We start from the raw sequence: 24405 nt of genomic DNA, 5'->3' as shown, positions 1-24405 counted from the left end.
GCTCTGGGAGCCCCCCAAGCGTAGGCAGCTCTGGGGAAGAGCACAACTGGCAGAGGAGGGGGGCAAGGCTCCAGCCACAAGCCAGTTTTTTGGGCAAACCCAATCTCCAGGCTCCTGCAGTGGCTCCGTGGGCAGAGCCTCAGGTGTCCACCCCTGCAGCACGGTGGCAAGGCAGGCTCCCTGAGTGCATTGCAACTTGGGCATGCACTGCAACTGGTAATCCGTTGAAATATGGGAATGAATGAATTGCAATTTGTGAATACATTGTAATTTGTGAATGGATTGGCCATTCCTGGTGCAGATGTGACAGTGACAAGAGTGGCTGCAAGGGCAGGAGATTCCAGCAGGACCCCACTGCTGGGCCAGCTCAATGCCAGCAGCTGCAGAGGTGCCTGTGAGGGTGCAGAGAGGGGCTTCTCCCAGCTCCCAACCCCATTTTGGCTGCCTCAGAGAACCCCAGCTAAGCCACAGCAGCCGATAACCCTGTGTTACCCTGGCAGTGCCGGAGAGCTGGCAGTGTTCAGGGTCCGCAGCCCTGTCCTCCCTGTGCACACCCTGGCGTGGCAAACCCACCCGATGCATCTGCTGGCATTGTGCTCCCAGGATTTATGCCAGTGACCGCTGGTCTCCCGATCCCCAGGGTGAACCTGGGGGACTGAATCCTTCCCTGACCTGGACGTATTATCTAGGAGCTGCAGAAGAGCCCCCAGCCAAGCACTGCTGTCAGGATGTCTCCAGGAGAGACTCTGCTGCTCACCAGGGCATTTTCCATCCCACCAAAAATTTCATCGATGCACAAATAAATTCACAAATAGCTTCCACATCTGGCAAAACGCCACTGTTTTCTTTTTTATTTTTATGCTTTCTTTCATCCTTTAATTGAACTATTCCCGGCCATGCTGTTCTGCTGTAATTAGCCAAGATGTGACATCCCTCCTGGATGTAGCTGAGAGCTGGCAGAGGCTGAGGTGGTGGTGGTGAGCTGCATCCCTCCCCATGTGCATCCCCTTCACCCTGCACTGTTAATGAATAATCTCTTGAGTTGGTGGTTTTTTGGTTTTTTTTTTTTAGATTTTGATGACCTTTGCACAGCACTTGGACCCAGAGCTATTGGCTGGGCAGCCCTGGAGGTGTCTGACCCCAGTCAGCTGGACCCTTGGTGTCTATCTGGACTTGAAGGTGTGTCAGAAGATTATTCATTAATTTGCTGCATTGCAGCCAGGAAAACATCAGCAGAGTTTCAGGATGGCCAGGAGGTCAAGGAGGTTTGAAGGTAGATGTGAAGACCCAAAGCAAAAGCTGCTGGACATGCTGTGAGGCCCTTTGCAGGCTGCACAGCTCTTGTTCTGTAATTAAGAAGCAATTTCCCCCCTGGTTCGTGATTGTGTTAAGGCTGGGTCTCTGAAAGCATCCCATGGTCACGCGAAAGCAGCTGCCTGCAGTGGTGGTTCCCTGCCTGCTCGGGGCTTGGAGCAGTGCTCCCAAAGGTCACCTTGCCTGAGTTAGCCAGCTCAGAAAAATTGTTATCATCCCCTCCTTAATGAGGAACCAGGGAGGGTTTGCTTATCACCAAAGCGCAGCCACAGAGCGCTGCAGAGCTCCTGCAAATCACTGCTCCTTGCCTGTCCTTCAGATGAGACCCATTCCCCGGCTGTCTCCCGTCCCCCCTCTCTGCTCCGGATGGGATGGTGGGGTGCGTTTGGGGTGCAAGGCATGGAGCATCCTCCTCCTTGCAAGGCAGGGAGTGAAGACCCCCAGCACCTGTCTTGCGTGTGGTGATGTGATACAGCAAGGTTGTCGCATCACTCAGTGCCTGAAGCTCCCCCGTGCACCCACTGCTGGGTCCCCCCAAACCTGGCAGGGCCTTTTCCCTATTTCCTGCATTGCCCAGCTTTGCCTGGTGCAAAGGCTGCGGGTTCAGGAGACTTGCTCCAGGGCTAGGACCCCCCAGAAGAGAAATGGCTTCTCCCCAAAACACTCAAGAGTTTGCAGCATCCCTGTAAGATGCAGGACTCCAGGTTCAAATCCATGGGTGGATCCTGCTCTGCCAGCCAGGAGCAAAGGGCTCAGCCCCTCTCCTCCCCCAGGGAATCAGGCAAATCCCTAGGGAAGGGCTGTTATTCATTATCCTTACAGCCTGTAGAGGAGCTCCTCGTTGACCCACAGGGCAGGAGCAAGCTCTGCCAGCCTTGGACCTGCTGGGATCACCCCTCGTCCCAGGGCAGGAGCAGCCAGAGTCATTCCAGCAGCATCTCACAGGGAGGCTGACGGGATGGTAAGGAAAAGACAGCGCAGCCAAGACGGGAATTTCTCAGGTTTTGGGGTGGGAAATGTGGTCCAGGCAGCGTGGAGCCATGTGCCGTGGTCAGAGCAACGCGATTTTATTACCATCTTTGATACGGATTTAATAACCACCATCTCCGTGATGAGACATGGGAAGGTGTCCCAGAAAAGGGAGAGGGAAAGAAAGCCAACAGATTCCCTGGATAGATCAGGTCAGGCTCTGGCTGCTGAGCAGGAGCGTTTTCTAACTCCTGGATTTTCACTTTCCTCTATTTTGTTTTTTGTTGTTGTTGTTGTTTTTTCGATTGGGTTTTTTCCCATTTTTTTCCTGTCTCTCTCTCTCTCTGCACCTGGCTCGCAGACCATCCCTACATTTGAACTTGCCTGGGGGATGCTGCCCAGCCCCACCCCCCACCCCCCACCCCCAGGACTCCCTGCAGCTGTCTGGGCCATCTGCAATAGCTTCCTGATGGCTCTGGCTCCAGGCAGTGTCACCTCCCTGGGCAGGGTGATGGGCCACCCACTATCCCTGCCCTGCCCAGCCCCTAAAAGCAGCCTGGGGGGGATGGGGGTGGCGGGTGTGAAGGGATGGGGAGGCGGCGAAGGGATGGGGCCTGCAGGGAAGGGTGCTGCCGACACCCCTGGAAGAGCCCTTTCTGCATCCCTGGAGAAGTTTGGCCAGTTTGGGGCCAAAGTTTCTCTTTGGCTGGAAGCTGAAGCCATCACAGAGGTGGGGGAAGGAGAATGAGCTGTGGGCAGAGGAGGGAGCCTGGGTGGGACGGGGCAAGGCGGAGGATGGAGATGGAACAGGAGGAAGGAGACTGCATGAGGTGGCATGGGAACAAATCATACCCTGCAGCCAAGGTGGGACATGCGTTGGGAGGGCAGCAGGTTGGATCCAGTCCTGCCTGGGGCAGGGGGGTTGTCCATCTTCTCTAGGGCTTGATGCCCAAACCCACACCAGGTCCTTTCTTGCCCAAGCCCCAGCCTGGGCTGGCCACAGCCAGGGAGAAACTGTCCCCGTGTCCCCCCCAGCCGGGACTCATCTAAACCACCCTGGGGATGCCCTGCCTTGAGTTACCACCTGCCTGGAGATGGGATGGGGCTGGGTCTTTTGGCTGCACCCCTTCATGCCAGGCCTGGGGACAGTGTCCCAGGGTGGATGGCTGAGGTGGGAGGGAGGTCCCAGCCTGGATCCAGTCAGCCCCTTGTAGTGGGACCATCTGGGAACACTGGGACATGAGGCCATGCCCATGGGCCATGAGGTAGCTATGGGTGCCGAGACCAGGTCTGAGAGGACACCAGAGCAGAAGAGGCCATGCAAACAAAGGGGACCCCGGCAGACATCATGCTGTAGAAGGGAAGGGTGGACTGTGCTCAAGGGAAATGTCTCAAACAGCCCAGGAGTCCTTCTAATTCTCCCCACTGACTGCAAAGGGAGTTCAGGCTGACTTGCTCACGTGGAGACATCTCTGCTCTATGGACTCAAGGGGTTGAGATGAACCTCTGTGTCCATAAATAATTAATCCTTTTGGAAACCTGGCTCTGGTACAGTGGTCTTGACAGACAAAGGATGGGCTGTGTGGAAAAGCAGGGAAGGCACTTGCTTTCTTCTGGTTTAACACTTGTTTTCGGTCCAGGTTCATGGCCAAGGAGGAGTCAAGTTCCAGAACTGGGCCAAGACTTATGGCTCCTCTCCGGAGCTGTACTTCCAGCCCACCTCAGTGGAAGAGATCCGGGAGGTGAGGACGATGCTTCCAGGTGACAAACTGTTTGAAATAAGGAAGAGGAAAGACCAGGAAGGGCTGTAATGCTCCATCATGTTCAGTCAGAGAGGTCCCAGATGGTGGCAACATGAGTCCTTCCATTAGCTCCAGGAGGTGGCCCATCCTACTGAGCTGCACATGTTCTTCAGCAGATGTGCCAAACACCTAAAAAATGTAGAAAACTGGCATGCCTGGCCCCAGTTGGACTCTGTTCTTTGGGCATCAGCATCTGGCATCCTTCTGGCGTGCCCTGCCTGCCCCAGCTGCCATGCTGAGGGATGGGACTCCTGTGTCACTTTTATCTCCCCAGAGATGCCTGTCACCCTAGGGTGTTTCAGGTGGGCATTGCCTCTTTTGGGATCATAGAATGGTTTGGGTTGGAAGGAACCTTTAAGGTCATCTAGTCCAACCCTCAAGGATGATCCTAAGGGCTGTCTTAGGAGGTGTCTGGGCTCCAGGGGTGGTTTTAATCCCAGATGATGAGTTATCCAAGTAAATGGATGTCCACCATGGGTGAGATTTTAGTTTGGGATGTTTCACAGTGCCTCTGGCATCTCTCTTAGCACATGGCATTGAGGGAGATGTTGGATGCTGTTGTCTTTACAGATCCTGGATATGGCCAGGCAGCGGGACAAGAGAGTGAAGGTGGTGGGGGGTGGTCACTCTCCTTCGGATATCGCCTGCACCGATGACTTCATGATCCAGATGGGAAAGATGAACAGAGTCCTCAAGGTGAGACTGGCTTCTAGGAGGTGGTGTGGTGGCCCTGAAATGTGGTGGCACCCCTGTTTGTAAGGCCACCGAGGGTTGGGATGTGTTGCACCAACACTGCCATACCCAGGGTGGGAGGTGGAAGGATGGAGAGGCTTTCCTCTCCTCACAACCAGGAGTTTTCCCAAACCAGACCCTGAAACACTGGCACAAGACTGGGGGATACATTTTCCCCGTGTAAAAGCATGCCTTGTGCATTGGAAGCGTATGGAGCGGCTATAAAAATGGAAAGAAGTGATGTCTTCCCAGCAAGCATTCAGTGAGGGCTTAGCCTTGGAACGTTGTCCTCATCACAGCATGGTCTGCTGGATGGGAAGGAGGTACCTGGCAGGATCACCTTCTGTGGTGAGCTTGCAAAGGTGCCTCAGGGAGAACAGCCTGGCAGAGACCCGGCTGGCTGTTCATGGTCCATGGTTTGTTCCTGTGTCAGGCGGGAAATGTCCCTGTGGGAGATTGCTCCATTCAGTGATGCTGGGAAGGAAACAGTTCTTCCTGGTTGCCTGTGAATCATATCCTGAACAACTCTGGGAAAAGGAGAGCTGCTGAGGAGGGGTTTTCCCGACCTCTGCTTTGCATCCAGACCCCCAGAGTGTAGGAAGATAGTGGGGTCTTACTGGGGCTGTATGGATGACTGGTTATAAACAGTGAGAGAACTGACTCTTGTGCATACCTCTGTGTCATGTGTGCATGCAAATGTATGTGTGTGCACGCCTGTGTCGTGTGTGCATACAACATGTATGTGTGTACATGCCTCTTGCGTGTGCATTTGTGCCTATATATATGCATGCATGTTTCTGTACATGTGCATGTGTGTGTATGTGTGCAGCTGAAGATGAAAAATCCTGTCTCTAGCACATATTCTGGGAGCTGGCTCATGAGTGGTAATTAACAGCAATAATTAATTAAGGAACAGCTCCCTCCCTGACAGCTCTGTCTGTCAGAAACAGGATGAATAGCTCCTAATGGTGAGAACCAGGAACTGGTTGAGCAGGGCAGGAGGGCAGAGAGAAGAGGTTTGCTGCAGGCAAAGCTTTGCTGGGGGGACAATGTCTTCCCCCCTTGCATTGACCAGCACCTGGGAAAAGCTACGGGAGAGGTTACACACCCTGAGACTGAGGAGAGCAGAGGGGAGGGGGGTCTGGACCAGGGGCAGGAACCAGTGGCACCATTGGGTTGGATGAGGTTTAGGTTGAGTGGAGGTCTGAGGAAGGTGGCAGCTCAGGATGGAACAGGTCCCTCGTGGTCTGTGGCTTTTCTGTAGAGACGTTATCAGCTGCATGGGTAAGAGCAGAGGTGTTTTCCATGGGGTGTTTTCTCCTCTGAGCTGTGTGACCTTCTCCTCTCCCAACCTATCCTTTGCAGGTGGACAAGGAGAAGCAGCAAGTGACGGTGGAAGGTGGGATTTTCCTCTCAGATCTGAATGTTGAGCTGAGCAAGCATGGGCTGGCCCTGGCCAAGTAAGTGGGATATGTGTGCAGGGCTGTCCCTGGGCATCCTCCCAGGTATCCAGCCTTGCCCCACATCAAGTGCTGGGATGTAGCAAAACAAAGATGTTTGAAGAGATTTTACTGTGGAATAGGGGTGTTTCCTTCAGGATCTGGTCTTCCACCAGTGTTCCACAGACTACAGGTCAACCTTCTCCACGATAGAGTAGCTGATCCTGCCTCGAAGCAGGAGGCTGGACTTTATCCCCACCCTAACCCTATTATTCTCACTGCCCCCACCAGGCTGGTCCTTTCCATTTCATCAAGGAAAACTGCATTCCCTGACCCTCCAAATGTGAAAGCGAGCGCCCTTCCTAGGAATGTCTTGCATGGGGCAGAGGCTGATAGCAGTCAGCTCTGGGCAAAGAAGGCTGATGGTGGGCAAAATTAGGTTAGAAATGAGTCTTTGGTGGAAAAGGGCAATTAGCCATTGGAATATCTTAGCAGGAGGTGTGGGAGTATCTTTGCTCTGCATTGTTTGGCGACGTCTGGTGTCCGCAGAAGAGGAGGTGGAACTGGTGGGCAATCAGGGCAGAGGGTGGGATGCTTTGAGCTGATCACAGCTGATCCCTTTGCCTCCAGTACTGTGGTTCTCCCTTGCTGTGGGTGTATTGTCAAGGTCTCGGTGAGAACCACGTTCAGACAGGGGTTTGCAAACGAAATAGCCATGGAGAGCATTTCTCACGCTCAATCTCTTTCATTTGCTGACCTCGGGGAAGAAATGGCTCTTGCGTTACAGTCTAGCTCAATAGCTGTGTTCCTCTGTCAGTGAAAGTGATGGGTTTGTCAGAGCCAGGGACAGGGTGAGAGTTCAGAGGAATAAGCCCCACCTGAGCAGATGGCCAACAGTATGAGCAGGAGACCCTCACAGTGGAGGAATCCACTGAGGGTTGTAGTGGTCACAGAAACCATTGCTGGTTCAGGAGGTCCCTGCTCCCCAGCTGCTGGAAGCTGTAGGAGTATTTGGGGGAAATGGCAGGAACAGCACTGTTTGCTTTAACCTTCTACCATCCCCATGTGCCCACCTTGGCGATGGTTGGAGGGACAGACCTTGGTCTGCAGACCTTGTGCTTGTGGATGCCACTTCCAGCCTTGCTGCACAGTGATGTTCCTGGGGTAAACCCAGGTTCCTCGCCCCATGCTCTGAATGCATGTGGGAAGGATGCCTCCACCCCAATGAGTCACTCCAGGTTGGTAGGGAGAGATGGGATACAGCTGAGCTGACCATGGTGATCTGTGCTCGCCAGCTGACTCTTCCTCCCCATGGACTATAGCAACATCCTGATCGATATGTCCCATGGGGATGTGTGCACATGGCCAACAAACCCACCCGTTGCTGCAGGGTACCCTGAAGGGTGGGAAACCCTGCTTGTTGAGGCTTGAGAGTCCTGGGGGTCTCTCTACAGGGTCTGCATGTGGGGTAATGCCTGGCATGGTGGGCTGTGCCCCACACCATGTCCTGTGCACAAAGAGCCTCACTCAGCCCCTTTGTCTACCCCCAGCTTAGGAGCCGTTTCGGAGGTGGCAGCAGCTGGTGTGATTGGGACAGGGACGCACAACACCGGAATCAAGCATGGCATCCTCTCCACCCAGGTGAGACAAGTTGGGAGCGTGTCGATGCATGGACATCAGCATCTTGTGGGCTTTGGGGTAGATGTCCCACCACCCCAGTCTGAGCCTGGTGTGCCTGGCCCTGGGGTAAGGAAGGAGCACACTGCAAGCAGGCAGGGTCCTGTCCCCCCATCATGGAGCTGCTGTGGGGGACCCCCATGTCCCCCATGCATAGTGGGACCTCGTCTGCCAGCCAAAACATCATGCAGCTTAAAACTGCCCTGTCCCTGTGCTTTATGCTTTTATAATCTAATGAATAAACTCTGTACCAAAGGGAAAACAATTCTTGTATCGGAGTCCCCCGACACCAAGTCTCTGCAGGGCCCAGGTCTGTTTTTAATTAGACACTTATGAAAACCCTCACCTCAGCTCAAATGGAGAAGGGGCTGGGGCACCAGTCTGATGGGGGGGCTGGGGGGTCAGCCTGGAGAGGAGGGGGCTCGGGGGGGACCCGATCGCTCCCTACAGCTGCCTGGGAGGGGGCTGCAGCCAGGGGGGTCGGTCTCTGCTCCCAGGTCACAAGCGACAGGACAAGGGGGAACGGCCTCAGGCTGCACCAGGGCAGGTTTAGGTTGGAGACTGGGAAACATTTCTTCACCGAAAGGGTGTCCAGCACTGGGACAGGCTGCCCAGGGAGGGGGGGGAGGCACCATCCCTGGAGGGATTTAAAGACGTGTAGATGTGGCGCTTGGGGCCATGGGTTAGTGGTGGGCTTGGCAGTGCTGGGTTAACAGCTGGACCTGATGATCTTGAAGATCTTTTCCAGCCTAAATGATTCTGTGATTCCATGATTCTGTGAAATCCTGTATGGTGATTCCACTGATGGTTATGGAGAAGTGAATCAATCTGGGGGAGTTTTACTTCTTTATTTGATGGTTTTTCCTAGCGTACTCCAGAGAGAGAAGGATCTTTTTCATCCAAGGTAGCAGGAGGGGCTGGTGTAGGCAAGCTCTGCAGAAGGCACCCTATGATGATGGTCATGCTACAGGGGTCTCCCTGCTTAGCCCCCAGCCCTAAGTTTTGGAGTTTTGGGTTGAATGCAGGATCTTGGCATGGAGATGGGGCACATGGAATGCTTGCTGAAGCTTTGCTCCCCTCTCGACAGGTCGTAGCGCTCACACTCCTGACAGCCTCAGGAGAGATCCTGGAGTGCTCCGAGTCCATCAATGCAGATATATTCCAGGCTGCCCGCCTGCACCTTGGCTGCCTGGGCATCGTGCTCACTGTCACCTTCCAGTGTGTGCCCCAGTTCCACCTGCACGAGGTGGCCTTCCCCTCCACCCTCACTGAGGTATGATGTGGGAGATGCTTTTAAAGCCACCTTGGGGATAAGCAACGTTGTCAGTGAGGTAACATGGTTGGAGGAAGATTGGGAAGTGGTTGCATGCTGGTGGAAAATCCCACATGTGTGTGTAGGTTGTACTTCTCCTGCATCTTCATGGTGTCCTTTAAGCTGGAAAGTTCTCCAGGGTGATGAAGGAAAAGAGATGTTTCTTAGGAAATGCCACTTTAACTTCCCACAGATGGAACAGCATCTTCTGGGACCAGAGAGGTGCAGGTAGTGGGGTGGGGAGGAGAGGTACACGTGAGTGTCATCTCCATGCCACGTAGGGCAGTTGGGTGCTTGGGAGCTGCAGCAAGATGTGCATTGCTTTGCGCAGTTGGTGCTCAGGAGCAAAGCAGGGCTTGGGGTGCAGCCCCTCGCTTGGCTGCAAACTGAGCCAGTGGGGCGGTGGGAAATGGAGGTGCTGAGTCCCCTTGAGCTGGGGGAAGACATCTGCTTTGTTCTCAGGGGGGCTGCATGGAGCAGAGGCAAGGGCTGAGCCTGCTCTGGCAGCTTTGCTGACCACAAAATCTGGGAGGAGGCTGGGTGGGGAAGCCCAAGCTGCTGTGAGTCTACAAGGAGGAGTCCTTCAGTCCTCACAAAAGAGCAGATGGGACCTCTGCACCTCGCACTGGGACCCTCTGCAGCCACCCCTCTGTGTCCAGCCTGGGGGAGCTGGGCAGAGAGGCTGAGCTGTGTGTGAAAGACACGGAGATGAAAGTAATTTCCCTTATTTATTATTCCTGGTGCTTTTTTTGAGAACTGCAAGGCATCACCTGCTCTTAGGAGAACTTGCTTTAGCAGAGGGTTGAATTAGGTGATCTCCAGAGGTCCCTTCCAGCCGTGACCATTCTGTGATTCTGTGATCTCTGGGAGAAGTTGTGTCCATCCCCAGCTCCCTTCAGCTTCACATCTGGCCCAGGACAGCTCAGGGGTGTGAAGGTGATGTGAAACCTCACCTCTTTTGTTATTGCCACACTCACCCCTGAGCTGTTCCCAGGCTCCTCTTTTAAAACTGGTCCAGACTGATAGAGATTTTTTGCATTTATCGAGCCTGAGATTCAAATAACTGATTTCACTGTCCTGGACCAAACTCTGTGCAGCCCCAAGGTGGCTCTTGGCTGCAGGAGATGGCTAGTGGCTTCCAGTGTCCTCAGGAACCTGCCAAAGAGTTTCTGCACTCACCTTGAGCTGCAGAGAGTGACTCTGAGCTGGAGCATGGCTGTGTCCTTCAGAGACATCCCCTGGGTCCTGGCAGGGGAGATGGGACCGCTATGCTGCGGGAGGATGCTGTGGGAGGGCTGGCCCACCTGGCAGGTGGGAGGCGGGCAGGGACTGCTGCCTGCTGTTCTGGGCATGATCCCCAGCTCGGAGGGGCTGCATGGGCTTGGGGTACATTGCAAACCTGAGATCTAGGGGGGCAGAGGGTTCCTGCTTGGGAGGGGTCTCCTGGCTGGGCTTGGGTTGACTGGGGGGAGCTGCATGTCACAGGTGAGACCAAGGCGGGGGAAAGGAGGGTGAAAACACTTCTACTCTTCTTGATTTCACCTCTGATTTACATTTGGGTCTGGCGAGGTGCATGCCCTCTGGAAGTGCCCTCTTTAGGGAAAAGAATGGACAATGAGACCCCTGTCAACATCCCCATGTCCTGGCCTCTCTGCAGCATCATCCTCACTTCTCAGCATCAGTTGTCCCCTACCTGACTCAGCGCAAAGGTGACAGAAATCAGACCCCCTCCTCCAGCTGTGGGTCTGTCCTTCATGCACAACTCTGTGGGTTTTCAACTGTTCTCCTGCCTGGTGAGCAGTGCCTTAACCTCAGTGATGGCAGGGACAAGCAAGGGAAGGGCAGCTGCAGTGGTGGGGAGCTGTTTTGGGCTGTGCAATGCCAGTGGTCCCACTGGAGCAGGGATGGAAGTTTGCCCATGGTCATCAGCTTCATCTTCCCTGGGCTGCCTCCAAGCCACGGCAGGGCTGAGCACAGAGGCTCCAGCGCAATCAGGTTAGAGATGCTGAATGAGTCTGCAGGCGTCAGCGCTGCCACACTCAGCATTTGCTTCTTCATGGGAAACGTCACCGTGAGATGGATGAGCCAACACCTCTGCTCCGTTTAACTCAGCATTCACGGGCGCCGGCAGGTCAGTGATCTGGTAACTCCAGGCACGCATGACTAAGCCTAATGCAGATTTAATGTTCCAGCTGGAGAAAATTGCCCTTGCTGGAAATCTTGGGTTGGCCTGACGAGCTGATGTGCTGCCTGGACCAAGGAAGAACAGGGAGAAGAGTGCCTGCGCTGAGCCAGCATCCCTCGAGGCAGGCAGCGCCTAGCTGGGTCCCAGAGGAGCAGAGCAGCATCCCGCAGGGCAGAGCTGCTCCCATGAGCCGTGCGCTCTCCGAGGAAGTGCCGACTCCCATCTCGTTGTCTCCTGCTGCTCAGCTAACAGAAAGCCTTGCTTTTTCCAGCAACAGATGGGCCACTTAAAATAGTCCATGAGCATCTTGTGCTCTAGATAATAACTTGGTCCTTCCCTGTGTGTGAGGTCTGGGTATTTTTTGGGATGGACTCTCTATCTCCCAGTGTGAAGTTGGGTTTAACTCTTTTTTTTTTTGAGCTGAACTTGGGACGAACCGTGCTGGGGATGAGAAGGAGTGGGATGGGTGACACGGTTCAAGAGCCAGATTGAACAAATCCCTTTATCAGGATCCAACCTCAGAGCTGCATTTAGGAAACTCCCTTTAAACCAATTGTTCTGTTGAATTGGGCTTGTCTGTCTCTATTTTACCAAAGTGCTAAATCACTCAGACTATGTTGTATGGTGCTAGTAACTGGGATGTCCCCAAGGGAGGTAGCTTTCTGAGGAGGGTGTCTGACCTGCTCTCTCATAGATCAGGATCTTGCATGGCTCTGACAGCTGCACATGCTGTTTTCTCCTGGCAAGCTCTGCTGTCCCGCCATCCATCCTCTCCCTCTTGTCTCCGCTTCATGGCCATGTCCCTCCTGAAGACAACATCTTGCATTAACCTATGAAAGGGCACTTAGTTGACCGTGGAGCACACAAGAAGTTTAGATTCTTGTTCAGTGTGTGGCTGAGGCACTGGGGACAGTGTCCTGGGATGCTGGTACAGAGATGCTTAGTGCTGGAGGGTGGTTTCCTTCAGCCGAGCCTTCCATCCCCAGGAGGAGCCAGGTTGAGACAGACTGATTTCTCTCAAAAGAGGCATGAAATGTCCCTTTTTGGGGCAGTGCATCTCCTGGGCTTTACGAGCTTGGATCTCCATGTGGCTCTGTGGCCAATGTTGGGTGCGATCTGGTTCCCTCAGAAAGCCTTTTGAAGGCCCAGTGGGCATTTCTACAGAGTGATTTGAAGGAATTCTTTCTCCTGGGAACACATTGAAACCAACTTTCCCTGTCTCTGCAGTTATGTAAACTCCTTTTAACTGCTGGATGCATTTCTTTGGAGCCCTCCCACCCTCATGGTGTTGGGAAGCCAGATGGAGCAAGCTGGTTTTGTGATGCTGAGCCCCTTCACAGCTGGGACAGCTGGACACAACTGCTGTGTCGGGATGTGATCTACTGCCTTTCGTTGAGCAATTGTCCAGCTTGTCCCAGATCATCGCTGGAGGCGGCAGCATTGCAGAGGGTAAAGCCTACAGAGAAGGGGCCACCTGCAACTTGAGAGACCTGGTGGCCTTCTAAATGCTGTGCTGCCTCACTGTGTTCACTGGAAACAGTGAAGATTTCTGGATGGGGAAACAGGCATTAAGTCCACCAGGAGGGAGAAACCAGGAGGTGGCAGAAAGGGACCTCTCCAGGAGATTGGATCTGCTTCAACCACCGATTGTCTTTGTCTTCCTGTGAGGTCTGACATCCCTGTTAGTGCATCCTCAGCAGCATCCTCATCTGTCGTCTCATTTGGGTCTCACAGGTCCAGTCCCAGTCCTGGCTAATGACAGCACAAGCCTTCGTTAAGTTGGGCTCATGAAAAAAAAATATCCCTTAGACAAATGCAGCAAAATTTGTTGCAGGATTGATCAGAGCTGCAGCACTAATAAAGCTCTGAGAAATGCTGTCCTTAATTTTTTAAGGACTGAATAATTCAGTGCCCCATTGGGGTGGCTTGAACACCACCTGGAATGTGAATGTAATGCGGTTTTGCAGTATCTGCTTCGTCAGCCCTGATCCACAGGCACCCAGTGGTCCTCGTGCTGAGCTGCAGGTGGCTGGGCTGACTGGGGAGGGGGGCAGAGGGGTCCGTGCACAGTATCCAAGTCCATTAGCATGTCTGCCTGCCTGCTCTCACCCCTCTAAGAGCAGCTGCACCACAGCAGTCGAGAGCTGGAGCACTTCAGGGTCTTGTTTTTGCTGGGAGGTGGGAAAAGAAGACAGGAATAAGAGAAACCCACCAAGATATTTCCCCAGGGAGCCCTCCCAGCCTGCAGTGAGTTCATTACCAGTGGTTCCAGCTGCAGAGGTGATGGGTTTGAGTTTAAAGGCTCAGGAGTGGTTTTTGCTTGTGAATGGCCTCTTTGCACCCTGAGCTGGGACTTCCCTGGTGCCCTGCAGCAGGGAGTTCCTCAGTGTAAATGGATTTATTTTTAAATGTGGTGGGAGGCTGCCAGCTCCTTACATCTTGGCCCTCACCTACCCTGCCAGACTGCTTGGACCTTCACTGCATCCTCTAGCACCTTTCCTCAGCCACATTACCAGATTGAGTGTTGGTTTACACCTCCTGAACTGCCTCTTAGCTAGGAAACTTAAGCTCATGTGCAGGATAACCCTGCTGTCCTGAACAGGGCAGGTACCCTGCTCAGCATCATCTCCCCAGGCTATGCCCTCTGCACAGCTCAACCCATCTTTCCGCATCCCTCGGGGCTGTTAGGAGGGTGAAACAAGAATGCACTCTATAAATATTAATGCCATTATCAATTCTCAGTCATCACTGCTCCTCGCCTGCTTCCCCGATCTCTGGCTTTCATGTCGAGTGGCTCAGTGAGGCGGAAGAGAATAATGGCAAGGGAGCAGGTTGCTTGAAATATTTAAGCCTGAGTTATCTAAGACATTGCGAATAATATATGTGTCAGAGGAGCCGGGCTTGGATTTGTGGTTATATAAGAACTGCATGCTTTCTTTTCTGGCCTCGTGATCATCTTTATCACTGGGATAAACTCAGCTGCCCTAGCTGCTGACAATGACCACGAACAAGGCGCAGGACCGAGAGGGTTTATTGCACAGCTGAGGTCACCAGAGAGGCCTGCAGAGCCTCCCTGGGTGGTGGCAGGGATGCACTCAGCATCCCCTTGCCTCAGATGTGCTGGGAGGCTGATGAGAATGAAGATGGATTAGTCTTAGGTATGATACTTCTTCCCCTGATCTGTGCAGCCTTGGGGCTTCCTGAGCTGGGGGTGGTTTGTATGTATGGCGTAAGGCAGTGAGTTTCTCTTCCAGGAAGGTCTCTGCTCTGCTTCTGAACCCATGCAAACTTTTAACTGCCTGCAGACTTGCACAGCTTAGCAACCTGGTGGGTGAAGAAGTGCTTCTTTCGGTCTGAGCCCTACCACATCCTAACCCTAACCCAAACCTGAACCCTTTGGGGGACGTCCCAGGCACTGGGGATAGATCCCTCAAGCCTCATCCCTCCAAGACCACCCTGCACCTAAACCCCCTCTCCATTGCTGGGCCTGACCTCATCCCTCTTAGCCAGAGGGACTGTTGGTTTTGGACTCGGTGCGTGGAAGTGACTCTTCCAACCAGGACTCGGACACCGTCCCCTGCTGCGGTAGGACCCTGCCAGGCACAAGGCAGCACACAGGCAAAGGGGGAGGCTGAGCATCCGTCTCTCCCAAAATGAGAGCTCCCCATGCTCCCTTGCTCCCCTTCATTGCTCTCACAAACCTATGGGACATGTGCTCGTGACTTCTTGTGTTTCATCCTCCACAGCACCTTGGCCACAACTGCCCCACATCCCATCCTAGCCCTTTCCCCGAGGACCATCCAGAGCCACCAGACCTACACTGCAGCAGGCGCAGTGCCTGACCCTCGGCTCAGTGAGCTCTTGAGGGTGTTTGCAAGCAAGAAAGCAAGTGACTTCTTTTGACCCAGTCTTTATGAAGCAAAGGGATTTGTTCTGGGCTCCTGGGAAGGAAATGAAGGCGAGCAAAATCCCCCCAGATCTCTGCATGCTTCAGGGTCATCTCTGTTGTGTGCGTTGGCCACGTCACAGTGACGAGATTTCCACCGCCTGACCTCTGCCTCCGACTCCGGCGCTCAGCCAGCAGACAACGTCCCCAAGGACTCCTGAAGCCGGCTCGCTGTGCTGTAATTATCCTACAAAGTCGCAGGCTTATTTTCTTCAGACAGATATCACCAGAATCAAAAGCGCACATTGAAAAGGTCACCCTGCTAGCTATTTGCTTCTGCACTCAAACGCCACAGCTGGAAGACAAACAGACGTCGGCAGGATCACCTTGGGAAAGCTGCATCCTTCTTTTCCCCACTTCTTTTACTACTTTGATGCGTTTGTTCCTAAACTGGACCAATGAAAACCGTGGGATTGCTGCTTTTGCCCTGCTTCTACTTGCACGATTGTTAACTGTTTCCAACATAGGACCTTTTCTAGCCAGAAAATGGGTTGTTTTGGGAACATCTTAGATTTTGTGGCTCTTTGGGAGCTGCAGATGTGAAGATGAAGACAACAGCATTAGCTCTCTCACCAGTTAGCAATTAGCAATTCTCACCAATTACGGGAATACACTAGTTGTCTTCCCATCCTCCCTGCTTTAACGGGACCACAGCCCTCACTTTATGGCAGGGTCACAGCAAGATGCTCGGTGTTAAAGCAGCCCAGCCTGGTGATTAATAGCTCATTAAGACAAGTAACTTAAATGACCTAGCCGGAAAGGAGCCGAGACTGTCCTGGGGTTATATCCATGGGTCATTGCACCTTCTCTTGTGTCAAGCAAACTCCTCAAAGCAAAGCTGCTGGGTTTTGAAGCCTATCTGCTAAGCTATGGGAGATCTCTGCAGGGGGTGGTGGGAGAGGCTGTTTGCAAGAAAGAAAAGTGCTGGCCCAGCCAAAATAGCACTGTGGGCACAGAGTCCCTCTATGCTTGCGCAAACGGGCAGAGAGAAAGGATGCAGGGTCTTTTAATTTCTGCAGGTGCTGCCGTGTCAGGCAGCCTGGGACGGGACCCCGGTGGCCCTGGGAACAGGCTGAGTATGTCCTGAGGCTATGGTCACCCCTTCGAGCCCCATTATCTGTGTTGTCCTGCCTGTTCCCTGCCCACTCAGAATCCCCATGCCTTGCTGTCCTCGGCTGCTGGGCAGGCAGCTTATCCGAGGAAGCTGCCTTTCTTAAAGCCCTTTTTGGTGTCTTTATGTACGATTTGGCAATTCTGCATTTGAAGCAGGGGATGTCTCTAGGACAGGGCCGTGTAATGCCTCCCGGCTCCATCCTCTGTTGCCTTCTGGCTCCATCATCCATTGCATTCCAGCTCCATCCCCTGTGGCATCCCAGCTCCACTCCCTCTTGCCCTGGGGCTCCAGAGCTGCAGAGAGCTGTGCTGCCAGGGTGTCAAAACTAGGGAGAGCATCCCTGACACTGCAGCAGCAGGTGGCTTTTGGTAGCCACCAGTCAGTGTAGAGTTCTTGGCTTTATGGCTGGAGGGGGCCCTTCTAGCCCTAGCTGTGCTGCCTCATGTCTGAGAATGCCTGATGGAGCAGTTTGTGGGCTGCAGAGGTATGATGGCGGGAGGACGCAGGGTCTGAGCTTGGACACATGCCAGATGCAGGTCCAGCAGCATCTTCAAGATGGGGAGCTCCATCACAACTGAGAGAGGAGACAACAGGCATGTCCTGTTCCCTTACCCAGATGTCGGGTCCATGGGCTCTGTTAGCCCCTTGGTGCATGGCTGGGCTGTATTGACTCCCATCCAACCCAGGGCTCGCTGAGACTCTGCAGACAGACTCCTTGGACCAGCCCCACCGCCTCTGGGAGTCCTCTGAGATCCCTCCACCCCTGGCTCCTGGGATCCCTGCTGCAGGGCAGGGGACAATCACCATGGTGGATTTCTTTGGTTATTGCAGGTACTCGATCATCTCGAGGACCACCTGAAGAGATCCCAGTACTTCCGATTCCTGTGGTTCCCTCACAGTGAGAACGTCAGCATCATTTACCAGGACCCCACCAACAAGGCAGGTCCCACCGGGCTCCATGTGTGAAGGGAGAAGGGCCCGTGCATGAAGCTGGGTGCCCTCCCAGAGCTGGCCTTGCACCATGGGCTTGCAGTGCAAGGGCTGCTGGGGTGGCTGATCAGGGAAACAGCATTTTGGGGCTGGGCTGGACACTGCCCGTGCTCCACAGTCCGAGGGTCTCAGGAAACAGATGTAGTTGGGGCTGTCCAAGCTCTTACCATCCTCATGACAAAGCCTGGTTTCTTTCTGGGGCTGTATGCGAACCTGTTTCATCACAGGAGAGAGATCTGGGGAGTCCTGGGGTACCCTTCTCCAAACCCCTGCTCCCAGTTTGCTTCTGGTCCAGGCTTGTGCTCCCACCTTCGTGCCTGCTGGCAAGAGAGCTGCAAACCCTGCTAGTCACTGATAACCATCATCTTCCTCTGCTTGGCTTTGCAGCCCCCCTCTTCCTCTGCCAGCTGGCTGTGGGATTATGCTGTTGGCTATTACTTGCTGGAGTTTCTGCTCTGGATCAGGTAGGAGCATGCCCTGGGCAGCAGCTGGGGCAAGTGTAGGTTGGCCTCATCCAGATCTGTTCTCTGCACCTTTACAATGAAACCTGTGCTGCTTCGCTGAGAGCCCCAGGGCTGATGGCAAGGTGGGACTGGGACCCGGAGAACCCCCATTCCGGGGAAAGGAGGAGGTGCTTGCTCTCCGAGCGAGCTCAGCTGCGCAGGCGGAGCAGGTTCAGGCTGGGACTGACGCCTGGGGCCGCACTGCCCTCGTGTGCACGGAGGTGGACCGGCACACCGAGGCGGCACGGGTTGGCAGCAGCACGGGAGATTTGGGGGGAACGATGTTGGCTGTCGGCATGTCCCGAGCACCAGGGTGGAGAGAGGAGATCCAGCCGGGTCATGGCGGCTGGGCTGGGAAACTGGACCCTGGTGGCACAGGAGAGCTGGGCTGGACCCCGTGAAGAGGGAGAAGAGAGGCTGTGGCTGCTTAGGACTCTGCCAAGGGGTCCACCCTGGCACTCCACCCTGTTCCCAGTATCTCTCAGTCCCCCAGTGCTAGGATGCTCTGAGGAGGTACAGAGGCCAAAGGGGGCAGGGAAGGTGATGACCAAACACCCCTTTTCTAGCTTGCAGCAGGAGGCAGAAAAGGGAGCTGAGGGCAAGGGTGCAAGGTCCAAGATCATGTGGGATGAGCATGGGTGAGCTCGAGGCAGGGCTGAAGGACCCCATGGGCTCCAGCACCCTTGGAGGATTGCAGCTTTGCTTACAGCCCTTTGGGAGGGCACCCCCAGGCCTGTGGCACCACAGCTCACAGCCTGCCCTTGGCAAATCCCTGGGCAACAGCTCTGGGATCAGACCTCATCTCCTGCTCTCTTCCCTGCAGCACCTTCGTGCCCAGCTTGGTATCCTGGATCAACCGCTTCTTCTTCTGGCTCCTCTTCAGCTCCCGAGTGGAGAATATTTCCATCAGCTACAAGATCTTCAACTACGAGTGTCGCTTCAAGCAGCACGTTCAAGACTGGGCCATCCCCATGTAAATGGCCCTGCAGGCCCTCCCTGGCCACCCCCAGCTGGGCTTCGTGCCCAGACCCCATCCCCTGCCTGTGCTCTACCTCAGCCCAGGCTGCCTGGAGCAGGGGCAAAGCCATGGACAAAAGGAACCGGTCCAGGGGGCACCATTCCTTCCTCCAAGCCTAGCATGGGGACCCTTCTGCATGCCTGCCCTGGGGTACCAAATCCATGCCACACCATATCTTGGGGCTTTGTGAGCACAAAGCAATGGGAGGGGTGTGCTGGGACATGCCAAGCCATTCCCTGAATTAGCGTGGGGCCAGGGATGGAGCTGTGGGGATGGGGGTTCAAACCTGAAGGGAGCTGGCTATGCCCATGTCGGCATTAAATGGGGCTGGGGGCTTCTCCTGGGCAGTGAGAAGACGAAGGAAGCCCTGCTGGAGCTGAAGGGCGCCTTGGAGAACAACCCCAAGTTGGTGGCTCACTACCCCGTGGAGGTGCGCTTCACTCGGGGGGATGAGATCTGGCTGAGTCCCTGCTTCCAGCGAGACAGCTGCTACATGAACATCATCATGTACAGGTGAGCCATGTTCCCACTGCATCCCACTCTGCTCCTCCTCTTCCTCCCCAGGTCAGTATGCTGGTGCACCGGGAGCCGCTCCCAGAGTCCCGGCAGCAGCGAACGCCCAGCCCAAACACCCCAACACCAGTTCTCTGCTGGCTCTGGAGAGTTGAATCAAAGGAGCTCCTGCACCTTTGTCCACTCACCCCACTCAGACATTTGCAGACATCAAGCCAGCAGGGATGGGGTGGCCTTGGAGCACCCTAGAGCCACCCAGCCCTGTTTCTTGAGGATGTTGTCCATGTGAGGGTCCACTGGCCGAGAGCTGGTGGAGTGCTTGTTCCTGGAGGGTTTCCATCACCTGGTACTGGTCAAAGAGCCCATGGTGGGTCCCTAGGTTGTCCTCCCCAGGAGGGGAGTTTCTTGGGGAGGTTTCACGGGTGTGCAAAAATCCTCCCACAGGTCCCACTAATGCCCTCCCTACCTGACACCCCCCCCCCCCCCCCGCCAGGCCCTACGGGAAGAACGTTCCCCGCCTCAACTACTGGCTGACCTATGAAGGCATCATGAAGAAATACGGTGGGAGACCACACTGGGCAAAGGTACCAATGGCCCCACTCCTCTGGGAGGAGAGGGTCTGCAGAAGGGTGTCCCTTCCGCTTCTCCATCACAGCTCCTCATGGGAGTGGGGGGGTTTGCAGTTGAGTGGGGTTCAGAGAAGGGCCCCCACATCAGGCTGATCCAAGAGGGAGATGGGTGCCTGAAGGAGATGGTGTTGCCCTGTTTGCTGCCTGCCTTGGGCACGTAGATAAGGGGATGGAGGTCCCACCACTTCTGCAGGGGCTTGCCACAGGGGTGGTGGGGGTCCAGGGCCAGTGACACACTCCCCAGTGATGGGCAGCCCCCCCAGACGCTTTCTCTCCTGCAGGCCCACAGCTGTACTCGGAAGGACTTTGAGAAGATGTACCCAGCCTTCCCCAAATTCTGCTCCATCCGGGAGAAGCTGGACCCCACGGGGATCTTCCTGAACTCCTATCTGGAAAAGGTGTTCTACTAATGGGGGCAATGCCGGGGATGGAGGAAAAATCAGCCGTTGCCCCCTTCTCAGGACACCCAGGTCCTCTGTGGTCTCAAGCTGCTGTACCCCCAGCTCTGCCCTTGTCTATGTGACAGCAGGTGGCTGGCCTCATGGGCAGGGACATGCTCTGATCTTGATGTTAACAACACTCTGCAGTGCCTGGAAATCTCTCCTGGATACCAGCAGCTTGTGGGGGGACCATCTCCCTGTCCCCCCAAGACCTGTACAGTCCCAAGTGGCTCCTGTCCAATCCAACATCTCAATAAAGACCTTTCTTTGAGCTGACTTTAGCTGTGCCTGTGCTTTCAGCCTGGACGTGTGTCCGATGGAGGCACTGTGGGAAAATTACCTTTTTTTTTTGTGGGGAGGGGCAGGGAATTGGAGAAAACTGGGACCTAACAGAAGCATAGTATTACAGAAAAGATTTTAGGGTAAAATCCAGCTGTCACTTTCAGGACAGTTGGCATGCATGGGGTCCACTTCACCATGGCTCCCCGAGCAGCACAACCTGCCAGCTCAGCGCATGCTGGTAGGGGTGACAGAAGGTGGAGCGGAGCGGGGATGCTCCCTGCGGGAATGGGAACGTGATGGCACCACACAGCTGATAGGCTGCATAGCAGTCATCAAATGAAGACTCTATGAGAAGATGTCCATTGCTGAGCCAACTGTTGTGGCGAAATTACTTTCCCCAGATGAAATAATCTCACTGTAATGCTAACACACACCTCCATCTCAGAGTTACCTGCCTCCGAGGTACGGCCACACTCACTGGGCATGTGGTACCAGCCAGTAACAACAATATGTATGACTAGAGTCACTCAAACACCACATAAATGTAAAGAAAATGGACTAGTCCTGGCCCGAAATAAGTCCCAAGAGGGGGGATTGTGGTCTAACCTCCTGAACTACCAAATTCTGATTTAGTGTTCAACTATACACAAGTCTGTGCATAAAGTTAGGTCAAGCTGACCCACTCTCTAAAGGTGTTCTGAATGGAAGGGCTTCTGATCGGGGGGAGCCTTGGGGAGGTGGGAAACAAAGAACCAGAATGAAAAGAACACCAGAACACCATTCCCTAAATTACACAGAAAGAAGCCTTCAAGTGAGGAAAGTTCTGGTTATAAGAGGAGACAGACTGACAAGGTGTTGCAGTGCAGTGACATCCACAGAAAACTGAAAATAGAACAAAGATAATTGTGCTAGTGGGAGATTGTGACATCCAACTCAAACAACCCCCCAGAAACAGGGCAAACCCTGGCTTGAGGAGCATGTGTAGTCAGCAAATCCTTCAGCAGTGCTCTCTGAGGAGGTGTACTGATTTGCTTTAGATGTGAGAAACTTGTAAACAATCCTGTGCATGATGAATGAATATGCATTACACTCTGAAGTATAAAAAGTGGACAAATAAGGGGAGAAGTTAGGGAAGACTCCATCGTAACTTGGATCGGTCCATGCGCTGAACCTGTCTTCTCCCCCACAGGGACACCTACTGGGTAAGAGCTTTATTCTGTGACTAACTCAGGCCAGCTGTTACTGGGTGTGTTGTTCTGAGCTTGCTTTGCAGTCAGTGTATTATCACTGACAATCTTTGAACCTTGTTCTGTCACAAACTTGCATTTTGTATAACAAAACTCTTCAGCTGAAGTTCATTTTGTATAGATCTCCAGAGATCTGAGTGGTTGTTATAAGGGATTTGACGCAGGGATGCTGTCGGGGTGTGTGTCCCTGAATAGGCTGGTTGAATCACCCCCCAACACCCCGGGCTCTCAAAGTGCAGGTGGTGGGCAGGCTGGGGGGGGGCACAAGGGTCTCGTTTTCCTTGGGAAACTGCCAGGCTGATCAAATATAAGGGGTTCAAGGAAACCTCCCTTCTTAATGGGACAGGTGCCCAGCCCAGGGGACTGGGGAAGTGGCTTGGTGTCCCTGTACAGCCCTACTGCGGGGGTCAGGGCTGGGCATGGAGACCAGAGCCCATTGCACAGCCTGGGGCTGGTGCCAGCTGTGTCCTTGAGCTCAGGCCATCGCCCCCCCCGAGGCACACAGGCAGGTTTTGGGAGGAAGAGGCTGCCTGCCAGGTCCACCCCAGCATGGCTTGTGTTGGTGTAAGGGAAGCCATGCATGGGCAGATGGGTTGTGTCCTCTCCCAGGTGGGACCACAGCTGTCCCATGCTGCCAAAACCTGCAGTAGATATTCCTCAGGATCCAGTGGGGTGATGCCCGTGCTCCTGACCCTCCTCTCCTGAAAACCGTCCCTGCTAGGCCAACCTGAACGGTACCAGTCTGAGCCCTGCTGACATCGCCAAGAGATGGGGAAGGGAACATGGGTTTCTCAAGAGGAGTGGCAGGATTTCTCAGGATGGCCAGGACAGTTGGACAGCAAGTTGACAATGCTTTCAGAGAGATACATTGTCAGCTTGCTCAGTTGGTTGTTCAGAGCAGTTCCCAGTGCCATGCAGCCTCCCTGCCCTGCAGGGTTATGTAGGAAGAGAGTGCAAGATTTTATGGGAGTGACACATCCCCAGATCTTGTGACACTGCTTGGTTTGACTCTCTCCCACTCACTGCTGCCATGGTTTCTGTGTGTGTCATCTCCCCACAGCTTCACAAGCATCATGGCCTGGGTGTCTGGTGGCATGGCCAGGATTGCTGGTGTGCAGGACAGGATGAGGGGCACCAGCAATGATGTCTCTGGGGTTGATCTTGATGGACCATGACAACCCATTAATGGGCAGATGTGCTTTGGCTTCTACAGCCATCGGCTGGCACACGGGTATGCTGCAGCTCATGCATCTTACTGAGCTCAGGTCATGCAAGGTAAGATGCTGGAGTCATGTCCAATGCCAGCTAATAAACCTGGCGTTGCAGCCATGTCCGAGCAAACAGGTTGAAGAACATGGGAGGAAGGCTTCAGCAAAAGCATGGATGTCACTGCTGGTCCCCAGGAGCATCAGGGATGAAACAGTGGGAGATGCTGGAAAAAGTGCATTGTCTCAGGGGAAAAAAATAGGCACGGTGGTTCGGCTGGTGGTCTGGTGGTTCCTCCTAGAAGCTGCCAGTTCAATGAGGTTTAACCTGGTCTCCAGCCCTCAGAGCCAGGCGGGGTGTAAGGTCTGAAATTTTTCTTTCTATCTTTCACATTTATGCAAGATCTTGAGAACACAACCTGAGGGCAACCTAGAGAGGAAGGTCAATTGTTTTTTGAACGGATAGTTAAAAAGTGTGAAAAGGAAGCAGGTGAAGATTCACATGAGTGAGCTGGCCACCCTCCTGGGAGGAGGGTTTTATCCACCCTCAGATTCTGCTGCAGTTTCATTTCTGCTGTGCCAGTTTCTGACAACTCTACAAATCTGAAGGTTGTATAAACTGACATAAATTTCAATTTCTTTTGCAATGGACTTCTTTTGTGGTCATGCTTCTTCTTCCTACAGAGCTGATATTTGAATGACTTTAGTATCTAAATAACACACTCTCTAATTTTAGCTGTATTTATTGACAGAAACTTTGGGGAAGATTTCTTTCCAAGGAAAAGGTTTAAGTCTCTCAGCACTTGTATTTCAGTTGTTGGACTTGGTTTTCTTAGAGAAACTTTAGTCCGATTAAATGCAAGAAACTCTTTGAACTCTTGGAAAATTAAACTGACACCATTGTCTCAAAACTTGTGCTTTCAGCCGAGGGTGTGCTGCATCCAGTGTCTAGTTTGGTGCTGTAGAGTGTGGATGCTTTTTTATATTTTCTCTGAAAATTCTTCCACAATTTTCTCTGCATAGTAGTTTTGCTGGCATATCCACAGGTCCTACATGAAGCATTTTAGGTGAAAAAATGCCAATCAAAA

General features: G+C 53.7%; 1 protein-coding gene across 1 annotated transcript; it reads left to right on the top strand.

Annotated features, from left to right (window-relative positions):
- Window positions 1–1077: 1077 nt before the first annotated feature.
- Window positions 1078–20860, top strand: LOC119150596 (L-gulonolactone oxidase-like). Its single transcript, XM_037393222.1, has 13 exons — window positions 1078–1273; window positions 2137–2275; window positions 3924–4025; window positions 4656–4781; window positions 6183–6277; window positions 7807–7897; window positions 9021–9206; window positions 17322–17429; window positions 17868–17944; window positions 18807–18956; window positions 19350–19514; window positions 20008–20098; window positions 20425–20860. The coding sequence occupies exons 2-13, from the start codon at window positions 2273–2275 to the stop codon at window positions 20551–20553; spliced, it is 1323 nt and encodes a 440-aa protein (XP_037249119.1). The 5' UTR covers window positions 1078–1273; window positions 2137–2272; the 3' UTR covers window positions 20554–20860.
- Window positions 20861–24405: the final 3545 nt, after the last annotated feature.

This window comes from Falco rusticolus, chromosome 6 (genome assembly GCF_015220075.1).
Source record: "Falco rusticolus isolate bFalRus1 chromosome 6, bFalRus1.pri, whole genome shotgun sequence".
NCBI lineage: Eukaryota > Metazoa > Chordata > Aves > Falconiformes > Falconidae > Falco > Falco rusticolus.
The sequence above is the reverse complement of the archived record's forward strand: the minus strand, read 5'-3'. Positions and strand labels throughout refer to the sequence as shown.

Coding starts and splice junctions, on each gene's coding strand:
- LOC119150596 (XM_037393222.1), top strand. Junction 4,782..6,182: donor AGATGAACAGAGTCCTCAAG/GTGAGACTGGCT, acceptor TATCCTTTGCAG/GTGGACAAGGAGAAGCAGCA. Junction 17,945..18,806: donor GAGTTTCTGCTCTGGATCAG/GTAGGAGCATGC, acceptor TCTTCCCTGCAG/CACCTTCGTGCCCAGCTTGG.